Here is a 21,572-nt window from a genome sequence, read left to right as displayed (position 1 = left end):
CAGCTGAGAAAACCCCAGCGATTTGGGACAAAGCTCTTCTCTCTGGAAGCAGAGTTCTGCTGTGGCAAAAAGCTCAAAAGTCAAGTAATTGAATGACAGCATGAGCAAGCAAAGGAAGCAAAGCAATCCAACTTTAGATTCCTATTTTGGGGACAAAAAGGATCAAAGCATGGAACAGGAGGAAGACAATGAAGTCAAAACTCCTGCACCAAAAGCTTCCAAAAAAAATATGAACTGGTTGCAGGCCATAGAGGAGCTTAAGAAGGATTTTGAAAGCCACATAAGAGAAGTGGAGGAAAAATTGGGAAGAAAAATGAGAATGATGCAAGAAAATCATGAAAAGTGAGTCAACAACCTGACTGAAGAATATAATACCTTAAAAATAGACTAACTCAAATGGCAAAAGAGGCTCAAAAAGCCAATGAAGAGAAGAATGCCTTAAAAAAAGCTGAATTTGCCAGATGGAAAAAGAATCTCAAAAGTTTACTGAAGAGAATAATTGCTTCAGAATTAGATTGGAGCAAATGGAAGCTAGTGACTTTGAGAAATCAAGATATTATAAAAACAGATCAAAACAAAAAAAAATAGAAGGTAATGTGAAATATCTCATTGGAAATACAACTGACCTGGAAAATAGATCCAGGAGAAATAATTTAAAAATTATTGGACTACCTGAAAGCCATGATCAAAGTAAGAACCTAGAAATCATCCTTCAAGAAATTCTCAAGGAAAATTGCCCTTATGTTTTAGAATCAGAGGGCAAAATAGAGGTTGAAAGAATCCACTGATCATCTCCTGAAAAAGATCCCCAAAAGAAAACTCCTAGGAATATTATAGCCAGGTTCCAGAGTTCCCAGATCAAGGAGCCAAGAAGAAAGAATTTGAATATTGTTGAAACACAATCAGGATAACACAGGATCTGGCAGCTTCTACATTGAGGTATTGAAGGGCTTGGAATATGATATTCCACAGGTCAAAGGAACTGGGATTAAAACCAAGAATCACCTACCCAGCAAAACTGAGTATCATGTTTCAGGGGAAAATATGGTCATTGAATGGAATAGAGGACTTTCAAGCATTCTTGATGAATAGAAAAGAATTGAATAGAAAATTCGATATTCAGCTACGGGAAGCATGAGAAGGTAAACAGGGAAAAGAAATCATAAGGAACTTATCAAAGTTGAAGTGTTTACATTCCTACATGGAAAAATGATAATTGTAACTTTTCTCAGTAAAACTTTTCTCAGTATCAGAATAGTTGGAGGGAATATATATGTGTATATATATGTATATATATGCACACATATGTATATATAAGAGGGTATATGGGCATATGGATACATATATAAGTGTGTGTATATGTGTACAGGTATACATAGAGGGCACAGGACCAATTGAATAGGAAGGGATAAGGCTTAAAAGATGAAATTGAGAGGTGAGAAAAGAATATAATGAGAGGAGAAGGGGAGAGAGAGAATGGGGTAAATCATCTCATATAGAAGAGGCAAGGGAAAACTGTTACTATGGAGGGGAAGAACAGGAAGGCAAAAGGGAATGGATCAACCTAACCATCCTTGAATTTGGCTTAGGAAGGGAATGACATGCACACTAAATAGGGTATCTCACCCTTTAGGAGAATAGGGGGGAAGGGGATGAGAGGGGGGATGATGGAGGGGAGGACAGGTGGGGGGGTGGGAAGATAGAAGCACACACTTTTGAAAAGGGACAGGGTCAAAGTAGAGAATAGAACAAGTTCGGGGCGGGATAGGATGGAGGGAAATATAGTCAGTCTTTCACAGTATATCCACTATAGAAATGTTTTGCGTAGCTATGCATGTACAACCTATATGGAATTGCTTATCTTCCCAGTCAGGATGACGAGGGATGAAGGAAAAGAAACTGGAATTCAAAGTTTTAAAATCAGATTATTTAAAAAAAATATATTATTATTTTTTTTTTACATGCAACTAAGAAATAAGATATAAAAGCATTGGGGTATAGAGATCCATATTGCTCTACTGAAAGTTGGAGGGGGTATGGGGGAGAATGTAGGAGAGAGCAGATTGGAGGAGGGGATATACAGTGGGATTGCTGTATTTGGGATGGTGGGTAGGGGAAAGACCGGGAGAAAATTTGTAACTCAAAATCTTGTGGAAATGAATGATGTAAACTAAAAATAAATATAAAATATAATTTCAAAAAATTTTCAAACTGTAATGCTTTTTAGCAGTTTTATGGAATAGTAATAATTTGGTTTTGTTAGCTGAATAATTTTCTAGCATTAGTACCTGTTATATGAGTTCATATTCTAATTTTTTTACTGTAAATTCAAGAGTAACAAAAGTAGACTGTTATTATAATAAATTAGTTGTCAAGTTTAGAATTTGTTGCCTAAATTTATTATTACAAGTAATAAGGTATATTGAATGTTTTGAAAACCTTGTGTAGGTAAGTTTGTAAAAGATCATCTCTGATTTTCTTATAAATATATAGGTGTTTTATTTTTTTTTTTATCCTCTCCTTTGAGCAGATAAAACATCTTTGAGAATATAGATTTACCAAGCAGAGGGAAAAAAAGTATATACATGGTCAGATTATCAGGGAGGAAAGCGCTAGCCCTTCTAGATTTTCTAGCTAAAATTTCATCTCAAGACTGAGAATTCTTTCACATTTTGAAGAAATGTCCTGACTCTTTCCTTGATATCATAGGGCAGTAGAAGAGGCATAAGCAATGTACCTCATATTATTCTCACTCATGTTTCTGTCTTTGCTTCCATTTCTTAAAAAAAATTAGTTTTTATAATTGACTTGTTAGTGAATATGTGAAAACTTGAAAGTGAATGTGGCCCTTAAGACCTTGAGAATTTCTTAGCAGTTCATTGGAGTAACTTCATTTGTGAAATCAAGCCCTTCTGGGAATATAATAAATACTTTTCAGTGAGGGTTTATTGAAAATTGAATACTTTGATAAAAATACTCAGTTATCATACCAGATTTTTATTGTTTAAGAAATGTTAAATGTTTAAGAAATCTTTTAAGAGAATAGTCAGGTTCTCAAATACTTGGCATCTCGTATATGACATAAAATATACATTTTTTTGATCTGCAGAATTGAAGTTTGGGGGGGCGGCTAGGTGGCGCAGAGAATAAAGTGTAGGCCCCGGAATCAGGAGGACCCAAGTTTGGTTCTGGCCTCAGACACTTAACACTCACACAAAAAAACTAGCCATGTAACCTTGGGCAAGTTACTTAAAATTGCCCTCCAAAAAGGTAAAAAAAAAAAAAAAGAATTGAAATATGGGGTTCATAATATGCATTAGTGTTACTGAGGTACTAGAAATAAGTTGAATAGAGAATTATTCCTTTTCTTTTGTAAATATACTCCAGGTGTTTGTTGCTTTTTTGCAGATATGTATTTTTAATATATTTTTCTCTTTTTGATATAGAAAATTAAAGTTATTTTATAAATATGATTTGTATTCAAAAAAGTTTTCTTCTAAAGAAACTAATATATGAGTGATGGTGCTATGCTTTTAGAGACTAAAACAACAAAGTTGTGATATGATCTCTAATTTTTAGGGAATTAGAGTATAATTAGTAAATTCTAGCCTCTGCCCTTAACTTTTAGATAACTTTTTCCTCAACCATTCAACAAACATTTGCTAAATGATACTACCATTAACCAGGTACCATGCTAACACTAGTATTACAAAGGCAGAAATATGATACTTCTCCAGGAGATTAAATTCTGTTGAGAGAAACAAAATGAACTTAGATAAACAAATTCAAAATATATGTGAAGTGATATCTGGTAGTATTAGTATAACGAATGAGGAATGAGCATGGGCTTTCTTTTAATGTCCCCTCAACTGAATCCTTCTAGGAAGGGTTTCTAAAAAAATGGGGTAAAGAGGAAGTAAATTCAAGGCATGGGAGGTAGCCTGTGCAAAGACACAGAGATATAAGGTAGAATAGCAAGCATCCCAGTTTGGATAAAAGTAATCTATGCTAGGTCTGGAAATGTAGGCTGGAGTTGGATTTCAAAGGATTTTGAATGCCAGACAGAAAGGTTTGTAATGGACACTAAGGCAAGAGAGTCCCTGAGGAGAACTGAGCAAGGAAGTATCGTGATCAGACCTGTGTTTCAGGAAAAATCGATTTATCAGTTGTGTTGAAAATGGTCTGCAGAGGGCAGAGACTTGAATCAGGGAGGCTAATTAGCAAAAATTCAAGTAGAAAGGTGAGGATGACTTGAACTAGGGTAGTGGCTATATGAATAGAAAAAGGGGAATCTATGAGAGATATTGTGGAAATGGAAGTGACACTTTTTGGCAACTGATGGGGGATAAGGGAAGGGTGTAAAAATGAAAACTCAAGGATGACACCAAGGTTGTGAACCTTGATGACTGAAAGGATAATTGTACCTGCCATAGAAATAGGAAATTATTTGATTAAAAGGAATACTTTTGCAAAGAAAAGCTTTAAAAATTGTTTAAATTTTTATTTCCTTAGTTTAATCAGACTGCCACTTGTGATTGAGTACTCAGTAAGTTTTCCTTTAAAAAATAAGATTCCTTGGATGTACATACCCTCATGAAGTATGTCACACATGTCCTTGTATATAAGATAGGTTATGGAGGTAGAATCGGTGATTCTTAAGTGAAATGGGATGACTTATGAGGGAAAAGGCTCCTCATTATCCAAGGTCTTCAAGTGGAAGTTACTTGACCACTTTTGGTGGTGTCAGGGGTAGAGCTTTTCTCATTAGGTTCATATAAGGCCTCTTCCCACTTGGAAATGTTGTGATTCTATTATCTTGCAAAGCTGATTTCTTTGTGTATGTATTGTAAAAATTTTCTTACTATATTAGCCTTATTCTATTAGTATAGCATTAAATTCAATATCATCAATTTTGTACCTAACTTTCTTTGTAAGTCATTTAGCTTATCCTTATAAATAAAGCCACTATGTCTTCAGGTGACTAAATATTTACTATTCCCTTGTTCATGTCTTTAAGCATGTTTTTGTATATTTATATATGCATATATGTATATGAGTATAAATCAGTGAATTCTGATTTGAATTCAGCTTTATTGTGTGATATTACCACCAATCTGAATTTTATGATATTCACTGAAGAATGAAAACTTTTAGTCAATCATGAATCCATTTAATCTTTTTTTATTAAATGTGTTTCCTATAAGGAATATATTGTTGCTTTAAGAATTTTCATCCATACTGTAATGGTATTTCTTTATATAGAGGAATTTATTTCATTTACGTTTATGTAAATTAGTTAAATTTTATATTGACATTTTTGTCATGTTTTCTAAGATAAGAATTGTCTTATTTTACTAATGTGAATCTTTCCTAAGCTTGTCAAGTACATATTTTACTGAACAAAGTTTACATAATCCATCTCATTAACTCTAAAAGTTTGTGAAAACTCTCCTGTACCCCCTAAACCCAACCCCCATGGTGTTAAAGTTTGACAATTTTGAGTCTGGTTTAATTGAATTTTTGCTCTTCCTCCTTATTCAGTTCCTTCTTCATATCTTGTAAAAATTTTAAAAATTTCTTTTATTATTCATCCTGTATCTTTAATTCAAGCTTTGTTTCTAATTCCACTGTTGGTATTATTTCAAAAAGATGTGGGAGGGGATTTTTGCTTCTTTGATTTCACTCCTGGATCCCGTCTGTTTCATAAAATCCATCCAGAGACCAATTACTATTATAATTTTTACAAGGAAAAATTTCCTAACAATTAGAATTATTAAGCAATAGAATAGTAAACTCTGGAGAATCCAAAGAAAGACAGAAGCGTGGTTCTTGCCCTCAAGAAGCTCACATTCTGATGAAGGATATAGCATGCAAATAATTATGTATGTACAATATAGAGCTACAGTACAAATTGAAGGTAATCTCAGAAAGAAGATACAAGCTGCGTAGGGGGAGAGGAGAGTGTAGGATAGAAGAGGTGAAACCTCCTATCAGAGGGTGGTATTTGATTTTGGGTCTTAAAGGAAGCCAGAGAACCTAGGATGTAGTGATGAGGAGTGATATCATTACAAGTGTGGGAGCAGCCAAGGCAAGTGGATGAAATCTGGAAATGAATGTCATTGGAGGAATGTCAAATTGACCTGTGTAGCTGAATTGTAGAGTGTGTGGAGGGGGGGGTGAAAAATATAAGTCTAGGAAAGAAGGAAGGGGCGAGTTTGTGAAGCACTCTACATGCCAGTAAAAGGACTTTATTTTTGATTCTGTAAGTCATTGGGAGCCACTGGAGCTCATTGAATAAGTTGCAACATGATCAGACTGATACTTTAGGAAAATGACACTGGCAGTTGAGTAGTGGATAGATTGGAGTGGGATAGACACTTGAGGTAGAGACCAATTAGAAGGCTTTTGGAATGGCACAGGCTAAAGCTAATAGTGATTTGAACCAGGGTTGTAGCTGTTGGAATGGAGAAAAGGGAAAGTTATGAAAGTAGAAATGACAAAATTTGGCAATGGATTAGATATGTGGGTTCACTATAAATAACGAGTCAAGAATGACATCAAGTTATCAAACCTGGGTGACTGGATACATAAATTTAGGAATCTATGTAAAGTTGATATTTGAACTCCATGGGAGCCAATGGGATCACTAAACACAGTTGTACAGAGGGAAAATGGAAGAGGGCTTAGGTTACAGCCTTGAAGGACAGTGGCTGGGATTCTATAGTTGTGATTCTATAATGCCTATCTTAAGTTTGTGTTAAGAGTTCTTTGCATTGCTTGTTTTAAAAATTTTCTTTTGGGACAGCTAGGTGGCGCAGTGAATAGAGCACTGGCCCTGGAGTCAGGAGAACCTGAGTTCAAATGCGGCCTTAAACACTTAACACTTACTAGCTGTGTGATCTTGGGCAAGTTACTTAACTCCAATTGCCTTGCCTTCTCCCCTCCAAAAAACAAGTTTTCTTTTGATGATTTTTGTAGTTTTGCTTCTTTTTGAATTTAAATGCATTATTTCCACTATACCATGCTGTCCCAGAGTCAGATTTGGCAAAATCCCACATGACAAAACACAAACTTGTTTAATTTTTGAGTTTTCTCCTGTCTTTTCTCAGTTCCTTTGAAAACAAACATTTCCCTGTATATGCTTAATGCTACAACGGGAGCAGAGTCAAGAAAATATTACTTTAGTTTTCATAATATGAATTTTTAAGGTAGTGCACTCTCTTTGTATCATTCATTTCTAAGGAATGGAAAAACAAAGTACCCTCCTTTCTTCCCCCTCCCCATTTAACAGATACTATCATCACATCTTATGACTCACAGCATTCTCATAGTAGTTCCTCATCACTTCTCTATGATAAAGAGGGGGAGGTATGTTTAATTTTCTCTTTTTAAGGACCTTTCTTGGTTTTTATTTACTCAAAGTTTGACATTATTTTAGTACTCTTTAATTTATGTTGTAGTTATTATGTATTTTTTGGCACTCTTTTATTTTGTTCTTTATCATCAACTAATAAGTCTTCCCATGTTTATCTGAATTTCTCATATAATTTCTAATTCCATAGTAATATGCCTATTACATTCAAATATCATAGCTTTTTCATCCATTTTCCTATTGATGGGTACTTTTTTTTGCTACCACAAAATGCGATGCTACAAATATTTTAGTAATACTATATTTTTGTTTTTATTATTGACGTTGTTGGGGTGGATGGTATAGGCCTACTAGTGGAATTGCTGGGCCAAAGCATATGTATAGCTTAGTAAATATTTTGCATAATTACAAATTGGTATTTAGTACAGTTGGACCAACTGCTATACTATCATTGTATTAGTGTGTCTTCCCACTACCACTCTATCTTAATAAAATCTTGGTTGTAGTTCTTTTATCAAATTTTTATTTCTTATAAAAAGTTGACAAAAATACTGTATGTATATGTATAATACGTATGTGTATGTATGTCTGAATTATATTAAGGTAGAAATTGAGAAATATAAATACAGTGTGCTAGGAACGTTTGAGGGAAGGTATAATCATGTAATTTTCTTGGGAAATTTAGGTCCAGTGGACACTTTGAACTTGTCATATTTTAAGGATAAACTATTTTCTGTTTCCCCTAAAGATGGAATTAGAGTTACTTAATTTCCAAAATGGTAGAAGAGAAGTTAAGTTTGACATGAAAAGATTTCCCCAGAGAACGATCATCTGGGAAGCCAAAAGATTCACTTCCAGAGGTTTATTCCATAATGTTGACTGTTAAATTTTGGTAGTGATTATACAACACTAATAACTTTAGAAGAACCAATTCTACTCACTTATGATTTTATATTGTTATGTATTGTATAAAAAGAGTTTTGGAATTCCTGTAGACAGAAATTTATCTTGAAGTATCATCTGTTTTCTGTAATTTATATCGTAAATTCTATTATTTCTTTTAGATCTTAAAAAAATAGTTTCAGAAGCAGCCTTTGGACTGGAAGCTGAGACAGGAGAAGCTGTGTACCATGCATTAGGATATTGAAGAGAAATAATTCTAGAATTAAATAGTTATTTGGATTGTAAAGAAGAAAAGGAGAGCGCAAAAATGGGGCGGAAGAAAATACAGATTACTCGGATTATGGATGAAAGGAACAGACAGGTAAATAAGACAGTTGCTTAATTGTTTAATTAAAAGCTTTTAGTATAACATAATTATTATATCTTATGTTGAAATTTTATTTTAGCTGTGAGTTCTCTGGGATTTTTTCAGCCAAGTATAATTAAAACTTCCCAATTATTATGAATTTTTGAAAGTAAGACTGTGAAAGTATCTTTGTTTAACAATAAAAAAAACGTTTTGCTTCTTTTATGCTGTACTAGATATTTTCAATTTTAGGGTTTTATTTTTATTTTGTCTTTTAAATTAATTGTCTGTTAAAAGAGTACCTTTTTATAAATCTTTGCCCTGCAGCCTCTAGTGCCTCTGCCCAACTACCTTGTATTTATGTATTTATTTTGTATATACATATGTAATATATACTTGCATACATACATATATCTCTCCTAATAAAATGTAAGCTCTTGAGGGCAAGAACTGCCCCATACCCCATTCCTGGAGCATAGTAGATGCTTAAAAACACCTATTTATGATTGATAGAAAGGACTCACTCTTCAGTGGGAAAGCAAGTATATTTTTCATGCTTGCTCACCTTAAGTATGATGATGCTTGATTTTTCTTCATTTTTCATTATGGAATGAATCTTTTTACATAAGTTAATTTTCTAGGTAACGTAAGCTTATCACCTTTAAGCCCCCAAACCCTTTTAAATTTGAATACCTATCTTTATAAAATTATTTACTCAATTATCTTGTTTAGGAAAAAAATACTGAAATTAATTTCCTCTTTTGTTGATGATTGTCAACATTACAAATATTAGTTATTATGCTTTGTATGCCCTCAAAGGTTATATGAAGATGTATAAGGTTGATTGCCTTTATAAATGACCCCAGGTGATACTACCTTTTTTAAAGCATACTGTTAAATTTTTTATTTTTTATCACCTAGTAGCCATAATTTTTAATTTTTTTTCCTATAATTGGTATTGAGTTTCAGTTTTTAGCAAGTCCTACCTTCTACTTTTGAGACAGCAGTCTGCTCTAAGCTGGGAAAGCATAACCAAATTTGTTAGTATCTAAAATAAATAGACCATAGGTAAGGGTTTGAGTGAGTCATACCTTTATTATTAACATGCATGAGTTTTAGCACTTGTACCTTATATTCATTCTTTTGGACTTATGTTTACTTTTTGACTCTACAACATTTTTTTGATATTTGAGGTTACAAGGTAAATTATTTCTAAATAAGTCAAATCCTTTACTGTAAAAGAATTCTCTGTTTATTGAATCACAATAGGAGTGTTACAGTAGGCATTACTTTTAACTATAGAGCTGCTGTACTTTGTGTAAATAAGAACAAAAGATGAGAAATTTTGCAACAAAGGAACAAAGTATTGGCGGAGCAATGGCTAGAGTGCCAGGCCTAGAATAGGGAAGGTGCCTTTTCCTGAATTCAAATCCAACCTCAGACACTTCCCAGCTCTGTGACGCTGGGCAATTCACTTAATCCTCTTTGCTTCAGTTACTTCACCTGTAAAATGATCTGGAGGAGGAAATGTCGAACCACTCTAGTATCTTTGCCAAGAAAACCCTAAAAAAGATTGTGAAGAGTTGAACACAACTGAAATATGACTAAATAACAACAGAAGTTATTATTATTGACTGATAATTATTGAGAACTGATGCCCATCCTGCATTCTCCTTGATGTTAGCAGTTTCTAAGGATATACTTGTGATAGAAGAGAAAGAAGGAATTTTAGGGATCATAGATTTTAGAACTGATAAAGGAATCTGAAAAATCCTGTAGTTCAAAGGTTATTAACTTTGGTCTATGAACTTTTTTTTTTAATGGATAATTTCTTTTATTTTGCTTTTTGGAAGGGGAAGGTAGGGCAATCGGGGTTAAGTGACTTGCCCAAGGTCACATGGCTAGTAAGTGTTATCAAGTATCTGGGTCTGGATTTGAACCCAGGTCCTCCCGACTCCAGGGCCAGTGCTCCATTCACTGTGCCACCTAACTGCCCCTGGTCTACGAACTTTTAAAAAAACATTTTGATAATAGAATTTCAATATTATTGTTTTCCTTTGTAATCCTACATATTTTATTTCATGCTTTTAAAAACATTATCCTAAGAAAGGGTCTATACATTTTGCCAGAATGTCAAAGGGGTCCATGCTGCAAAAAAGGTTAAGAACCTCTAATCTGGTCCACCTCTCATCTTAACAGATGGAGAAAAAGAACTTCAGTGAAGTAAACTGACAAGTAGTAAATAGTAGAATTTAATGACCCATGTTATCTCCAAATATAGTACTCTTTCTACTAAACTAGTAGTTCTCAAAGTGTAGTCTGTAGACCTTTGCAGGTCTCAGATCTTTTCAGGGGATCCACAAGCTCAAAACTATTTTTGTAATGATACTAAGATGTTATTTCCACTAAAATCACTTTTCCTCTTTCCAACTACACATCTGTGAAAGCTATCTTCTGTTATGCCAGATATTAAAAAGACTTGTTACCATTTTATTTTTGTTTTGAAAAATGGAGTAAGTTTTCATAAAAATGTTATTTATTAACATGCCATGAATGGGTATAGTATTGTTTTAATAAGCTATTTAAGCATTTTATCAGTTTTAATTTCCAACATGGTAAATGACTATAAAATCCACATAAACAAAAGATCTTTGGGTCCTTAATAATTTTTGAGTAGAAAGGGTTCTTGAGACCAAAAAAGTTTGAGAACTACTCTACTTCATCATTAAGATACTTATTTTTGTCCTTATGCTGTTAATAATTGAAAAAAAATTCTTAGTTTCCTGTTGCAAATAAGCTTCCCTTTTACCAGGATTATAATTGAGTGGAAATGTATCTGATCTGGTATAATTTTTGTTGTTTGGTAAGATGTTGGAAAATATAGTTTTGGCTTTGAAGAAGGGTGGAAAACAAAAAGGAAGGAGTGACTCTCTGAAACTTGACTTTTCTGTTAAATCTTTTTGTAACTAGCAATTCATTGAATTAATATTTAATAAGTGTCTTAGGGAAAGTTTTCTTTGTATGGGTGGATTTGTTAAAAATCTGGCTGTAAAATGTGTAGGATTTTGGGAGATGGGGGGACTAAGTGGACTAAGACATGATGAGCCAAGACAGGGAGGCAAAAAAGTATAGAAGCCATTCAGTGATAATAAATATAATAATTTTTAAAAGCTTTATAGCTTACAGTACACTTTTCTTACAGTAGACTCCTGATGTAGTTATATGAATTATCTTCGTTAACAAATAAGAAAATAGACTTAGCTAAAGTAATCCACTTGTCTACTTATTTTTCTTGAAAGTGGTGGGAACTGGAATTGAACTTAAATACAGAGAGAGCCAGCATGCCTTAATGAATGGAGCACTGGGCTTAGACTCAGGAATACCTGGATTCAATTCCTTCTGCCAAATACTTAATAATTCTGTGATCTGGAGGTGGCTAGGTGGTGCAGTGAATAGAGCACCAGCCTGGAGTCAGGAGGACCTGAGTTCAAATGTGACCTCAGACACAACACTTACTGCTTGTGTGACCTTGGGCAAGTCACTTAGTCCCAATTGCCCTGTATTCCCTCCTCCAAAAAGCAAAAAAAGAAAAAGAAAAAAAGTAATTCTGTGATCCTGAGCAAATTATGTAATCTCTCTTTATCTCAGTTTACATATCTATTAAATGAGGGATGGACCCTATGGCTTTTGTGGTCCCTTCAAGTTCTAAATTTATAATTATATTCCATTTCCAAATATTGTAGTCTTTCCTCTACATTATACTTAATAATTACATATATATAGGTCAAAATTTTTGAGTGGGATATTGGGTGAATATAGAATGTGACATAGTGTAATCTTTGAAGAAGATGTATCAGGAAGCAGAATATAAGGGTTGATTGGAGTTAGGAAAAATTTGAGGCCACTTTGGAAACAGTTTTAGAAGCCTTTGTTAAAAATATTTCATTTTCAGTTTTCCAGAGACTGGTGTATTTCTCACAACCATACACAGGTAGAATATTGGGTTTCTGAAGTTTGAGGATCATTAAAGGAGTTTTGCAGTTTTCTGAAAACAACCAACTCACTGTCTTTCTGTTAAACTCTGGCTCAGCTTATTGTCAATTTGTATTATTTGTCTTAGATATAAGTATAAAATTATACGTATGTATTTGTATGTATAAATGTATGTCCATGTCTATGTGTATATATACATCTATGTATCTGTCAGTCTATATACATCTCTCTCTCTCTCACTCACTCTTTTTTTTTTTTAGCAATTGGGGTTAAGTAACTTGCTCAAGGTTACACGGCCAGTTATTTCTGGGTGTGGTGCTAAGTATCTGAGCCCGGATTTGATTCCCAGGTCATCCCGACACTGGAGCCAGTGCTCTTACTCGCTGAGCCACCTGGTCGCCCTGACTCTCACTCACTCTTACTGTCTCTGTCAATGGACAAAGGATGAGTTGTTCATACAGCTGCCTGTGACAATGTAGGAAACAAACATTCTTCATTCACTTGGGCTTTTTTCCGTGGATGATGGAACTCTTGAGTCATCAGGGAATTCTTCTAAGAACCTTGAAGTATTCTACTGGTGGTGCTGTATGGTCACAAGACACGAAAGATAAGTGTCTTTTGAACTGATGCTAGGATGTGATAGCTCATTTTCAAGTGTCAGCTATACACTAGTATGATAATTACTTGGGGGAAGAAATAATTTTGATAAGATTACATTTTGTGACAGCAGTGGTCATAACTTGTGCGATTTTTTTGACACTTGGCTAACTCAGAATGCCTGACCTTTACTGGATGAAACTGGATTGAGCTGGTTTCCCTACTTTTAATTAATTCTGTATCATTTGAGTACTACTGGGTTTCATCACTTTTGTTGGGTTTTAAATTCTGTAGTATTAAAGAATATGTATGTCTTCCCAAAAAACCATACAAAAGTTAGAGCTCTTCAAGAGCACATTTCAGCTGATAGAGATATTGCAGCAGCTGTTTGTGTGGGGAGTGCAAACATTTCAAAGATCTTTTTAAGCCCCTAGTGAAACATCTGTTAAACCACAGTGCAGAGGAGAGTGTGGTTCACCACCAAGAACTGACAAGCTACCTTCTGCAAAACAGTCTAATTAATCCTCAGAAAACAAACAACGACATTCAGAGTGACCTGGAAGCTTGAAAGGGTCTTAGTGATTCCTCTGCAATGCAGCATAGTCTTCTTGCACTTGCAATGTATTGATGTTGACAAGGATTGGTCAATAAATAATTGCTAATTTGCTATGAGAAAAAAAAATTGTTCATCGTGAACAAAACAAGACCAAAGTCTAGAGTAGTAAAAGATAGGTAAAAGTAATTTGTATTAACTGTAACTGTTTTCAGAGGAAGCTCAATTTACCCTGTAAGATTTGACCATCTTCACAAGACTAAAACATTCACTCCAAAAAATATTTGAGGTGATATTTTTCCTTCTGATGAGCCTGGAAATCCTGTCTCCATTGAAGAAAGATATAATCCGATGAATATGTTGACATACTGAGACACAGAATTACATAAATTCTAAATATAGACAGAATGTTGCACTGTCAATAAAATTTTGGAAATATCTGAGAAATATGCTACAGATTAATTAGTTCAACTTCTTATTTTATATATGAGGAAACTTAAGACCCAGAAACAAAAGTTTCAAGCTTTCAAAGAGAAAAAGTGGTAGAGCCAGAATTCAAAGATACTTTGACTATAAATCCAGAGTTTTTTCCATTTTAGCAGATAATCGAAATCCTGTGTACATTGTAATTAGGTATCTGGATTCTAGGAATGAATTATTTTTTAAATTTAATTTTTTTGGGGGTTATATTTTAAGTTCTGAACTATTTCCCTTGCTTTCTCCTTACCCCAAACTAGAGAAGGCCAGCATTTGACACAGATTTATAAATATATGTAAAGCCATACTATACATGCTTCTATTTATTTTTTTTCTGGAGGAGAATTGCATTTTCCTATGTAGGTCCTATGTAGTTGATTTGAATATTTATAATACTCAATAAATTGATCACAATTATTTTTCGAACAGTATTGCTGTTACTATATACAGTGTTCTCTTGGTTCTGCTCATTTCACTTTTCATTATTTTGTGGAAATCTTTCTTTGTTTTTCTAAAATCAGCCAACTAATCCTTTCTTATTCTTGTACTATTCTATCATCGTCATATAGAGTGCAACTTGTTCATCTATTTCCCCAGTGTATGGGTATCCTGTCAGCTTCCTGTTCACCACAGAGAGAGCTAAGATAAATATTTTAGAATATATAGGTTCTTTTCATTTTTCCCTGATCACTTTGGGAAACAAACCTAGTGGTGGTATTGCTGGGTCAAAGGGTATACACAGTTTTATAACTCTTTGGGCATAATTCCAGATTGCTCTCTAAAATGATCAGTTTATAGTTCCAGCAGCAGCATATTGATGTCCCAGTTTTTCCACATTCCCTCCAACATTTATTATTTTCCTTTTATATCTTTTTTTTTTACCAATTTGATAGGTATGAGATAATATCTCAAAGTTGTTATAATTTGCATTATTCTGATCATTAATGATTTAGAGCATTTTTTGTATGACTATATATCATTTTGATTTCTTCATCTAAAAACTATTCATATCCTTTGACCATTTGTCAGTTGAGGTATGATTCATATCTTTATAAATTTGAGAAAGTTCTTTTTATATTTTTGAGATTTGAGACCTTTGTCAAGAGAAAACTGTCTATAAAATCTGCGCCCCTCCCCCCCATTTTCTTCTAATTTTTGGTACATTGGCTTTTTGTATAAAACTTTTAAAATTTAATATAAACAAAATTATCCATATTCCATCTCACAATGCTATCTGTTTCTTGTTTATTCATAAATTCTTCTCCTATCCATAAATCTGATAGGTTGTGTGTATTCCATGTTCTTCTTATTTTCATTTCTTATCTTCCTTCATATCTAGGTCATGCATCCATTTTGACCATATCTTGGTAAATGGTGTAAGATATTGGTCCATACCCAGTTTCTTCCAGACTACTTTCATTTTCCCCACAATTTTTACCAAATATTCTCTTCTTATTCCAAAAGCTTAAATCTTTACATTGGTCAAATACAAGGTCACAGTGATCTCTTACTACTATGTATGGTTTGTCTGCTCAGTTCGATTGATCCACTTTTCTGTTTCTTAGTCAGTACAAGATAGTTTTGGTAATTACTATCTTAATATAGTACAAAATCTGGCATGCTGAACCTCCTTCCTTTACAGTTTTTTCCTTACTTTTTTGATATTTTCTTGACTTTTTATTCTTCCAAATGAGTCTTTTTTTTAAATTTTTTTAAGCAATCGGGGTTAAGTAACTTGCTCAAGGTTACACGGCCAGTTATTTCTGGGTGTGGTGCTGAGTATCTGAGCCCGGATTTGATCCAGGTCATCCCGACACTGGAGCCAGTGATCTTACTCGCTGAGCCACCTGGCCGCCCCTAAGCAATTGGGGTTAAGTAACTTGCTCAAGGTTACACGACCAGGTGTTTCTGGGTGGGTGCTAAGTGTCTGAGCCCAGGATTCAATCTCCAGGTCTTCTCAACACTGGAGCCAGTGCTCTTACTCGCTGTGCTACCTGGCCACCCCTCCAAATGAGTCTTATAATTTTTTCTACTCAATAAAATAATTTTTGATAATTTAATTGGGATGGCATCGAATAAGTAGATTAGTTTGGGTAGAAGTATCATTCTTATTATATTGACTCTTGTCCACCCATGAACACTTTCTATTTCTCCAGTTATTTAAATCTGACTTTATTTGTATAAAACTTATTTTATAATTATGTTCATGTAGTTCCTGGATTTGTCTTGGCAGGTATACTGCCAGGTATTCTACATTCTAGAGTTATTTTAAATGGGGTCTCTTTTACTATGTCTTCTTGCCTGGTTTTGTCAGTGACATAAAAATGCCTATGATTTATGTGACTTTATTTTATATCCTGCTGCTCTGTTAAAATTGTTTCAACTAGCTTTTTAGTTGAATCTCTAGGATTTTCTAAATAGATCTTCATATTGTCTGCAAAGAGACAGTTTTGTTACCTCATTGACCATTCTGATTACTTCATCTTACTCTTTTCTTATTGCTATTGCTAGTATTTCTAATATGGTATTGAGTAATACTGGTGATAACGGTCATCTTGTTGGAAGTCTTGTTATTTTATCCCCCTCACAAATGATACTTATTGATAGTTTTAGGCAGACGCTTCTTACCATTTTAGGGAAAATTCCATTTATACCTACGCTTTCAAGGGTTTTTAATAGGAATGAGTATTGTATTTTGTTAGATGCTTTTTCTGAATCGATTGATATACTCATGATTTTTACTACTTTTGTTATTGATAACAGCTAATTATGTTAATAGTTCTTATGTTTAACTATCCCAACATTTCTGGTATATATCCCACTTGGTCACCATGTGTAATCTTTGTGATATATTATTGTAGTCTTCTAACTAGTATCTTATTTAGGATTATTGTATCCGTATTCATTAATGAAATTGATCTATAATTTTATTTTTCTGTTTTTGCTTTTCCTATTATAGGTATCAACACCATATTGGTTTTTATAAAAGGAGTTTGGTAAGACTCCTTTAATTCACTTATAAATCCATCTGCTCCTTACTGATTTATGGCCTGTTCATTTTTTTTCTAAAATAGATTTATTTAGATATTTTAATTTTTTCTTCTGTTAATCTAGGCAGTTTATATTTTTGTAAATATTGTTCCATTTCACTTAAATTGTTATTTTACTACCATATGATTGGGCAGAATGAAGATTTCATCTCCATTAGTGATAGATTCATCCGTTTCATTTTTGACACTAGTAATTTGTTTTTTCTTCTTTGTTTTTTCATATTAACCAACAGTTTATCTATTTTATTGGTTTTTTTCATAAAATCAATTTCTAATTTTATTTATTAATTCAATGGTGGGTTTTTAACATTCAGTTATATTAACCTCACCTTTAATTTTGAGGATTTCCAATTTGGTGTTTAATTGGGGTTTTAAAATTTGTTCTTTTCTAGTGGGTTTTTTTTTTTTTGCCTTTTTGGAGGGCAATTTGGGGTTAAGTAAGTTGCCCAAGGTTACACAGCTAGTATTTTTGTGTGGGTGTTAAGTGTCTCAGGCTGGAACCGAACTCGGGTCCTCCTGATTCCAGGGCCAGTACTTTACTCACTGTGCCACCTAGCTGCCCTTCTTTTCTAGTGTTTTTTAATTTGCATGCTCAGTTCATTGGTCTATTTTGTTGATAGCAGCATTTAGAAATACGAATTTTCTTCTGATTACAAATTTGCTGCTTTCCATGCATTTTGATGTTTCATTATTATTGTCTTTAATAAAATTGTTTCTATGAGTTTTTCTTTAACCCATTCATTCCTTAAAGTTAGGTTATTTAGTGTCTAATTAATTTTTAATCTGTGTTTCCATGGTCCCTTGTTAAATATAATTTTTATTTTATTATGGTCTAAGAGGGATGCATTTAATATTCCTGTGTTTCTACATTTAACTATAAAATTTGTATGCTCTTATATGTACTAAGTTTTTGTTAAGGTAACTTATACTGATGAGAAAAAGGTGTATTCTTTTCTATTCCCGCTCAGTTCTCTCCATATATCTATCATATCTAGCTTATCTCAGATTCTATTCATCTCTTTGACATCTTATTTATTTGTTGGGTTAGATTTATCTAGTTCTGAGAGGGGAAAGTTGAAGTCCTCCTACTATTATAGTTTTGCTATCTGTTTACACCATTAATTCATTTAGCTAGTTTTTGAAATTTGGATGCTATGCCATTTGGTACATATAGACTTAGTATTGATTTACTTCATTATTTATGCTACTTTTTTTTTTTAACATGCTGACTACCCCCATTACACAGAACTCTTTGAGAGCAGGAAGTGGTTTTTTTTGTTTTGTTTTAGTTGTTTTTATTGGGGTGGGGGAGGAAGGGCAATTGGGGTTAAGTGACTTGCCCAAGGTTACACGGCTGGTAAGTGTTAACTGTCTGAGGCCGCATTTGAATTCAGGTCCTCCTGACTCCAGGTTCAGTGCTCTATTCACTGCGCCACCTAGCTGCCCCTATGCTATATTTTTCATAATTTAGTGTCCCTGTTGATCTCTTTTAACTAAATTTATTATATCTTTAACTTTGTCTGAGATCATGATTACTACCATTGCTATTTTTTTTGTTTATCAACCATTTAAAAAAATTTTTTTAAAATTAATTTGTTTGTTTCTTTTTAGTTTACAGGATTCAATTCCACAATTCCTTGAGTTTCACATTTTGTCCCCCTCCCTCCCCTTCCCCCCCATGGTGGCATATAGTCAAGTATAGGATCTGTAAATACTTTCACATTATACATTAGTCAGGTTATAAAGACGGATTGTAGTAGTTATAAAGACGGAATGAAAAATCACAAAGAGGACATAAAACCAAATAAGAGAAGGAAAAAGAATCAGGTATTTTGCTTCCACCTGGATATAAACTCAGTTCTTTCTAGTTCTTTCTCTGGATGTACGTTTTTCTCTCCATCATGAGTCTTTTGGGATTGACTTATATCATGCATTGCTAAGAAGAGTCCAGTCTATCAAAGTTGGTCATCACATATACGTTGTGTCTGTAATTGTGTACAAATTTCTCCTGGTTCTATGCTTCTCACTCAGCATCATTTTGTACAAGCCTCTCCAGGTAAATATGAAGACCGTCTGCTCCTCGTTTCTTATAGCACAACAGTATTCCATAACATGCATATACCACAACTTTTTCAGCCATTCCCCAATTGATGGGCACCCCCTTAATTTCCAGTTCTTTGCTACCACAAAAAGAGCTGCCATAAACATTTTTGTACATATGGATCTTTCTCCCATTTCTATGATCTCTTTGGGATATAACCCTAGGAGTGGTATTGCTGGATCAAAGGGTATGAAAGTATTTATAGCCCTTTGGGCATAATTCCAGATTGCTCTCCAGAAAGGCTGGATCAGTTCACAACTCCACCAGCAATGCATTAGTGTTCCAATTTGCCCACATCCTCTCCAGCATTTGTCATTTTCCTGTTTTGTCATCTTAGCCAATCTGACTGGTGAGATGTGGTACCTCAGAGTTGTTTTGATTTGCATTTCTCTAATCAATAGTGAATTAGAGCATTTCTTCATGTGCTTATAGATATCTTTAATTTCTTTCTCTGAAAAGTGCCTGTTCATATCCTTTGACCATTTATCAATTGGGGAATGACTTGTATTCTTATAAATTTGACTCAATTCTCTTTATATTTTAGAAATGAGTCCTTTGTCAGAGACATAGGTTGTAAAGATTCTTTCCCAATTTCCCACCTCCCTCTTAATCTTGGTTGCATTGGCTTTGTTTGTACAGAACCTTTTCAATTTCATGTAGTCAAAATTATCCATTTTACATTTTATAATGTTATCTAATTCTTGTTTAGTCATATAAAGTCTTTCCCTCTCCACAAGTCTGACAAGTAAACTATTCCTTGTTTTCCGAGACTGCTTACAGTATCAACCTTTATACCTAGATCATGCACCCATTTAGACTTAATTTTGGTACATGGTGTTAGGTAATGGTCTATGCCCAGTTTCTGCCATATGATATTCCAGTTTTCCCAGCAGTTTTTGTCAAATAGTGAGTTCTTATCCCAAAAACCAGGGTCTGGGGGTTTATCAGACAATACATTACTGTAGTCATTGACTTCTGAATCTCGTGTGCCTAATCTATTCCATTGATCCACTCCTCTATTCCTCATCCAGTACCAAGTAGTTTTGATGACTGCTGCTTTTATAATACAGATTGAAATCTGATATAGCTAGTCCACCTTCCCTAGCATTTCTTTTCATGAATTCCCTTGATATTCTGGACCGTTTATTCTTCCAAATTAATTTTGTTACTATTTTTTCTAGCTCTATAAAGTAGTTTTTTTTGTAAATTAATTGGTATGACACTAAATATATAATTTAATTTAGGTAATATTGTCATTTTTATTACATTAGCTCGACCCAGCCATGAACAATTGATATTTTTCCAATTAGTTATATCTGACTTTATTTGTGTGAAAAGTGTTTTGTAGTTGTGGTCATATAGGTCCTGGGTTTGTTTTGGCAGGTAGATTCCCAAATATTTGACAATGTCTATGGGATTTCTCTTTCTATCGTTGTTGAATTTCATTGGAAATATATAGGAATGCCGAGGATTTATGTGGGTTTATTTTATATCCTTCAACTTTGCCAAATTTATTTATTGTCTCAAGTAGTTTTTTACTGGATTCTCTAGGATTCTCTGAGTATATCATCATATCATCTGCAAAGAGTGATAGCTTGGTCTCTTCTTTGCCTAATTTGATTCCTTTGATTTCTTTTTCTTCTCTAATTGCTCCTGCTAACATTACTAGTATCAGATTGAATAAGAGGGGTGATAGTGGACACCTTTGTTTCACCCCTGATCTTATGGGAAATGCTTCTAGCTTCTCCCCATTACATATAATATTTGGTGATGGCTTTAAATAGATGCTACCTATTATTTTAAGGAAGGCTCCATTTATTCCTATACTTTCTAATGTTTTTAATAGGAATGGATGTTGTATTTTGTCAAAAGCCTTTTCTGCATCTATTGAGATGATCATGTGGTTTCTGCTAGTTTTATTGTTGATATGATCAATTTTACTGGTGGTTTTCCTAATATTAAACCATCTTTGGCCTTTTTTATATGAGATAATTTACCCTAATCTATCTCTCCCTTTTCCCAATAAATTCCTCTCACCTCTTAATTTTATTTTTTAGGTATCATCCCTTCGTAATCAACTGTGCTCTCAGAGGATATTCAAATATCCTGTGCCCTCTGTCTATTTATACATGAACATACATATACCCATACTCACATACATATACCCATACTCACATACA

General features: G+C 33.8%; 1 protein-coding gene across 17 annotated transcripts in view; it reads left to right on the top strand.

The window, feature by feature from the left end:
- MEF2A (myocyte enhancer factor 2A) overlaps window positions 1-21,572 on the top strand; it is a 259,713-nt gene that overhangs the window by 104,080 nt on the left and 134,061 nt on the right. For 10 of the 17 annotated variants that reach the window (XM_069098483.1, XM_069098484.1, XM_069098489.1 and 7 more), the window contains one exon: window positions 8,437-8,636. The exons of the other annotated variants lie outside the window; for them this stretch is intronic. In XM_069098483.1, the coding sequence (XP_068954584.1) occupies window positions 8,583-8,636 (54 nt within the window). In that variant the 5' untranslated portion in view covers window positions 8,437-8,582. The remainder of the gene's footprint in view (window positions 1-8,436; window positions 8,637-21,572) is intronic. 17 annotated transcript variants of the gene reach the window in all.

The sequence above is a fragment of the Petaurus breviceps genome, unplaced genomic scaffold (assembly GCF_028583685.1).
Source record: "Petaurus breviceps papuanus isolate PSGF00001 unplaced genomic scaffold, PetGlider_PUasm1.0 37, whole genome shotgun sequence".
Taxonomy (NCBI): Eukaryota; Metazoa; Chordata; class Mammalia; order Diprotodontia; family Petauridae; genus Petaurus; species Petaurus breviceps.
The sequence above is the reverse complement of the archived record's forward strand: the minus strand, read 5'-3'. Positions and strand labels throughout refer to the sequence as shown.